Source organism: Octopus sinensis, linkage group LG30 (assembly GCF_006345805.1).
Source record: "Octopus sinensis linkage group LG30, ASM634580v1, whole genome shotgun sequence".
Lineage (NCBI taxonomy): Eukaryota > Metazoa > Mollusca > Cephalopoda > Octopoda > Octopodidae > Octopus > Octopus sinensis.
The window spans coordinates 14,505,989-14,512,886 of record NC_043026.1 but is presented as its reverse complement, the minus strand read 5'-3'; the positions used below and the strand labels follow the sequence as shown (position 1 = coordinate 14,512,886).

At 37.1% G+C, this 6,898-nt stretch overlaps 1 protein-coding gene across 1 annotated transcript in view; it reads left to right on the top strand.

The window, feature by feature from the left end:
* Nucleotides 1-6,898, top strand: part of LOC115226508 — an 84,344-nt gene that overhangs the window by 5,933 nt on the left and 71,513 nt on the right. The window contains exons 3-7 of the mRNA XM_036515172.1: nucleotides 240-403; nucleotides 1,162-1,413; nucleotides 2,446-2,601; nucleotides 4,297-4,501; nucleotides 5,275-5,533. Of these exons, the coding sequence (XP_036371065.1) occupies nucleotides 240-403; nucleotides 1,162-1,413; nucleotides 2,446-2,601; nucleotides 4,297-4,501; nucleotides 5,275-5,533 (1,036 nt within the window). The remainder of the gene's footprint in view (nucleotides 1-239; nucleotides 404-1,161; nucleotides 1,414-2,445; nucleotides 2,602-4,296; nucleotides 4,502-5,274; nucleotides 5,534-6,898) is intronic.

Sequence of the window (6,898 nt, the reverse complement as noted above, 5' to 3'; positions counted from 1 at the left end):
TCTCTTTTGCCTGCGTTGTTTGCTTTTTAAGTGCTGCGGTTTTACTGGGATCTCCCTTTTAAGTAGAAAGAATAGCCAAAACTTTTTGACTGCTATTTCTAAATTCGGTGTGTGGTGAGGCAAATCGTTGCTAAACCCTTAATTACTTAGTATATATATATTTACTTAGTATATATATATATACTTAATTACTTAGTATATATATATATTGATGACATATAATTTTGTTTCTTGTACAATATTCACAGACAAGTTTGGATATGTACCTGGGGAATCATTAACCTACAACTACAAGACAGAAACAACAACCAAAGTGAACGGCTTTTCCAAGGACGATGTGAAAATATTTTTTGAGTCAAAGGTCACTATAACAGCATTGTCAAAATGTGAATTTGTAATGTCTGTAAGTATATTTCATATTTCTGTCATATATTTGTGTGTGTGTGTGTGTGTGTGTGTGTGTGCATGTGCACATAGATATATAGCTGAAGAGTTGTTTGCTTTTTAAGGCCAAAGCCAGCCATTCAGTTGAGACTCACAGCACTATCAACAATCATGAACAATGTTATCTTACTCCACTCCCTAACTAACTAATATATAAATGAGCGAACAAGCAGATTATGGCTGTGTGGTAAGTAGCTTGCTAACCAACCACATGGTTCTAAGTTCTGTCCCACTGCGTGGCATCTTGGGCAAGTGTCTTCTGCTATAGCCCTGGGCTGACCAATGCCTTGTGAGTGGATTTGGTAGACGGAAACTGAAAGAAGCCTGTCGTATATATGTATATATATGTATATGCGTGTGTGTATTTGTGTGTCTGTGTTTGTCCCCCTAGCATTGCTTTACAACCGATGCTGGTGTGTTTACGTCCCCGTCACTTAGCAGTTCGGCAAAAGAGACCAATAGAATAAGTACTGGGCTTAGAAAGAATAAGTCCCGGGGTCGATTTGCTCGATTAAAGGCGGTGCTCCAGCATGGCCGCAGTCAAATGACTGAAACAAGTAAATGAGTAAAAGAGTGTATATATATATATATGTCTCTCTCTATATATGTGTATGTGTGTGCTTGTGTGTTGATAGAGAAATAGACTGATACATTCATACAAATATGTATCTCTATGATATCAAAAATATTGATAATAATATCTAACTCTTCTTCCAGATGTCAGAGATAGCTCTAAACTATAAAGAAAATCTATTAGAAGAAGGGAACATTGATGAAACACTCTTCCAGCAACCTGTGCACTTCTCTTTCCACAATGAAGAAATCAAGACATTATGGGAACCAGATCCAGACCCTAAATCTCACCCTAATCCTTTGGACATGGAACAGGTGATGAACATCAAGAAAGGAGTGCTGTCCCTGTTTCAAAATTCCTTGGACTCCTTTCATCGGTCTAAAAGTCTAATTGAGGTTTGTAGATATTACTGTTTTATCATTTGCTGATAGTATTACGGAGTATGGAAACTGATTATCTTACCCTGCCATAAACTTCATTTCTATTTTTATTCAAAAAATTTTATTGCTTTTATAATTACCATCCTAAATATGTGTGTGTGTATGTATGTATGTATAACGAGTAAAGGTTTTAGTTACCAACTTTTTACAAGACATTGTAGATCTTTAGCTGGGCTAAAAAGTCACATTCGATCACAGCACCAGTAACAGTTAAGCTTCGTGCAATGGCCATACTCGATAACGAGGGGGCAGCCATAATATATGTATATATATATATGTATATATATTATATATAATGGAGGCGCAATGGCCCAGTGGTTAGGGCAGCGGACTGGCGGTCGTAGGATCGTGGTTTCGATTCCCAGACCGGGCGTTGTGAGTGTTTATTGAGCGAAAACACCTAAAGCTCCATGAGACTCCGGCAGGGGCTAGTGGTGACCCCTGCTGTACTCTTTCGCCACAACTTTCTCTCACTCTTTCTTCTGTTGCCATGCTTGCTTAGCCAACTAATTTTAAATATAACAAAGAATTTTGTAAAATAACTTAGTTATTATTAAGCTAGTGTTAGGAACATAAATTGTGACTCAGGTTTGGTGGAAGATTTTAATTCAGAACTTTTGAAAACATGAAAACCCGGTTTAAGCCAGGTTGGTATTGAAAGGGTTAAAGAAAGAGGTGTGTCAGATATTCATGGACTTTTTCTTCAATTCTCTGGACACCAACCAAAGATGATACCTCACCCCAAACCACTTACAGGTTGTGACAATGGGTCAAGTTGACTTCACACAGTGAGTCCTCTATTTCTTTGGTTATTGAGAGGTTGTTTGTGACATGACTTCCTGCTTCATAGGTAACTTCCAGTCTCATTGGTAACTTCCAGTTTGCTAGGTAATTTCTTGTATGAACTGTAATCTTACCCCCTCCTTTTCTCTATCATATTCTGTCACTGACACCTCTTTGTCTCTTTCTTTCTCTCTCTTTTTTCAGACAGATGTCTTAGGCAAGTGCCTTACCCACTATGAAGTGGATCCCTTTAGCGACAGTTTCTCCTATTTAGTTACTAAGAAGAAAGACCTGGACAATTGTGAAGAACGTCAACATTACATAAACACAGTCCACTCAGTCAACTATGGTGATGATACAGTAAGTACAACTCTGTCCTAGTTTCTTCTCAGTGTCTTTCTTCTCTCTTTCATGCCTTCTTTTTTCTTCCATTTCTTTCTTCCTTTCTTTCATTTTCCCTTCTTTCTTTTCACTTTTTCTTCTCTTCTTTCTTTCATTTTTGTTCATTCTACCAGTAACACAGGTATATACAAATATACATAAACTAAGAGGAAAACCTCTATGAAGACACTCAGTGCTAGAATGAGTACCAGGCTTAAAATAAAAGTACTGGGTCAGTTCCTTCAACTAAAAATTCTTCAAGGCTGTTTCAGCAGACTTATGATCATAGCTATTCCCCCCATGACCATCCATGCTTGTTATTGTCACCTAGCCCTTGGTCATCTCTGATTGAACTGAGTCGGCTTATTCTACTCTTTTCTCTTTTACTCTTTTACTTGTTTCAGTCATTTGACTGCGGCCATGCTGGAGCACCGCCTTTAATCGAGCAACTCGACCCCGGGACTTATTCTTTTTTGTAAGCCCAGTACTTATTCTATCGGTCTCTTTTGCCGAACTGCTAAGTAACGGGGGCGTAAACACACCAGCATCAGTTATCAAGTGATGTTGGGGGGACAAACACAGACACACAAACACACAAACACATATATATACATATATACATATACATATATATATATATATATATATATATATATATATATATATATATATATGTATATAATTAGGTGAATGAATTATCCTATGTTTATCGTCAGCATGGAAAATTCGTTTAACCGAAACCTGGGTAGCAAATTCACGTCAGAAAACACGGTTGAAGCGACCTGTCAAGGGTAGAAACTCCGGGTTCTTGTGTAGAAATTTGTGTGTTGCATATGAATGAATGAAAGAAAGGAGTCGAACAAAGATGTTAACAAAATTCCTTTACTCTCGACACATGTTTCGAAGACAGCATATTTTTATTCCGAAGGAATAAAGGGTGCATTATGCAATCTTCTCATCATGAAAGATAAGGAGCCTCTCTCAACCTCCAGATGAACAAAAAATTCGATGATTGTCTACATGGTGACCACAGTGAAACATGTGTCGAGAGTAAAGGAATTTTGTTAACATCTTCGTTCGACTCCATTCTTTCATTTATATATATGTATATATATATATGTATATGTATATATATATATGTATATGTATATGTATATATATATGTATATATATATGTATTATATATATATATATATATATATATATATATAGATCAAAAATGGTGGGGTTGTGTTGACCGCACGTGGAGAAATGATAAGCAAGGAAAAATTGTAAAAATGCAGAATGCTAAATTGAAAGAAAAATTTAATGAAATGAGAAATTGAAAAAATATAAATATATATTTATTCAAATCGGTTTTCGTCATAGTGTGACTTATCAAGAATAGTTATGTAAAAAAAGTTTTTTATATATATATATATATATATATATATATATATGACAGGCTTCTTTCAGTTTCCGTCTACCAAATCCACTCACAAGGCTTTGGTCGGCCCGAGGCTATAGTAGAAGAAACTTGCCCCAAAGGTGCCATGCAGTGGGACTGAACCCGGGACCGTGTGGTTGGTAAGCAAGCTACTTACCACACAGCCACTCCTGCGCCTGCATCCATTGTTACTTACAGCTTTCACACGATGAACAGACGTTAGTTTTGAATTCTTCTATTTTTCTCAGGTAGATACACAGCCTTCCTTAACAAAGATCAGCTACCTGTGCAAGCAGTCCTTCAGCAAGAAATCAAATACACTCACCTCTGCAACTTGCTCTGAGAGACATGTATTTGGTCCTTTCTCCCATGATGTAAATGGGGCCTACAGCAGTCAAGTACAAACATTGCAGTATATGTTTACACATAAAACTGATATAGCAAGATTTCCAGGTAGAGTTTTTTCTTTATTTGTTTCTTTTCTTTCCTTTTCTTTTTTCTTTTACTTGTTTCAGTTATTTGACTTGCGGCCATGCTGGAGCACCGCCTTTATAGTCGAGCAAATCGACCACAGAGCTTATTCTTTGTAAGCCTAGTACTTATTCCATCGGTCTCTTTTGCCGAACCGCTAAGTTACGGGGACACTAGCATCGGTTGTCAAGCGATGCTGGGGGATGGGGGGGGGGAACAAACAGACACACAAACATACACCACACACACACACACACACACACACACACACACACACATATATATATATATATATATATATAATAATATTAGGGAGTAAATCCAAACTTACAGGGAAAAATTAGATTTAGGATTAAATCTAATTTTATAGTTTTATCTCTAATAATATATTTATATATATATATATATATATATATATATATATATATGACGGGCTTCTTCCAGTTTCCGTCTACCAAATCCACTCACAAGGGCTTGATCGGCCCGAGGCTATAGTAGAAGGCACTTGCCCAAGGTGCCACTCAGTGGGACTGAACCAGGGACTATGAGGTTGGTAAGCAAGCTACTTACCACACAGCCACATTTGGCTATTTCTTGCAAATTGTATGACCCTATAGAAGTTCACTTCCCTTATTGACTCATGATCAGTGATGACAAGGGTTGTTTATGTTTTCCCTTATATTTTAACTTGTTTTCTTAATCGTTTCTGTTTGTTTTTATTGTTTTTCTTTTTTCTTTTTCTTTTTGTCATTTAGATAGAAGTACCACAGTGACAGATCTTCTCTTCCGGTATCACACTGGGCATTCGAACATTGATAACAAAGACATAAGAAACATCCTTAGCATAATGCAGATGCTGTGTTTGAAATACAGTGACGATGTCCGTCCAGAATTTCCTGAAATTCTTGAGGGACTGGTGTCTGCAATGCGTCAAGTAGATGCCTCAGGTCTGATGAACACTCATGAAATAATTAGCAATCAGGATTTCTGTCAAGCGAAGACAAACCATGTTAGGTATGTAGCAATAATGTTATATTGTGGAGGCACAATGGCCCAGTGGTTAGGGCAGCGGACTCATGGTCGTAGGATCGCGGTTTCGATTCCCAGACCGGGCGTTGTGAGTGTTTATTGAGCGAAAATACCTAAAGCTCCACGAGGCTCCGGCAGGGGATGGTGGTGATCCCTGCTGTACTCTTTCACCACAACTTTCTCTCACTCTTACTTCCTGTTTCTGTTGTACCTGTATTTCAAAGGGCCGGCCTTGTCACTCTCTGTGTCACACTGAATATCCCCGAGAACTACGTTAAGGATACACATGTCTGTGGAGTGCTCAGCCACTTACACATTAATTTCACGAGCAGGCTGTTCCGTTGATTCAGATCAACCAGAACCCTCGTCGTCGTAACCGACGGAGTGCTTCCCTAATGTTATATTATAAAAGACCAGCAGATCTCCATCTGTCTGTCTGTCTGTCTGTTCATAATAACATCTGTGTTGTTATGAACAGACAGACAAGAGGAGAAGGGTAGGAGAAAAAGTTGTTTAGAGAGAAATACAGTGAGACAGAGAGTGTGTGAAAGATAGATAAATAGGTAGTGTTGTCACCTTAGTAACTAACAAACTTTGATTAAAAACACAGAAATGTTAATTGCAAGTCTGTCAACACAACACAACCCACTTAAAAAAGACTATATATATATATATATATATATACAATACATAGTTATTTTTCTTCAGTGTTTGTCTGTATGTGTATGCATGTGTGTATTTATGTATTTCAACTTATAGACGATGTAGCACAGACTTTAAAAAAAGACTTTCACTTTGAACAATTTATGAAAGTACATGCAAGATTAATAAATATTTTTTACTAGCAGTATAGTAAAAGGTAACAACCTAGTAATAATAATAATAATAATAATAATAATAATATTATTCACCCCCATGAATTTATTTATTTATTAATTTTTAAATACATATTTTATCTGTGAATTTGCATGTGTAATCTGGGAATGTATACAATGAGCTTCTCTGCTCTAGGTGTACGGAAAACACTCGGCAAAAAACGGAAGAAAATTTGAAGAAAGAAGGAAAAAACATAATAATAATAATCGTTTCTACTGTAGGCACAAGGCTTAAAATTTTGTAGCAAGGTGACAGTTGATTACATTGACCCTCAGTTCTCAACTGGTACATACTTCAATGACCCCTATAAGATGAAAGGCAAAGTCGACCTTGACAGAATTTGAACTCAATGTAAAGACAGAGGAAATGCCTCGAAGCATTTTGTCAGGTGTAATAATCCTTTCTACATGGCCTGAAATTTGGTGGGAGGAGACCAGGCAATTACATCGACCCCGGTGATTCACTGGTACTTAA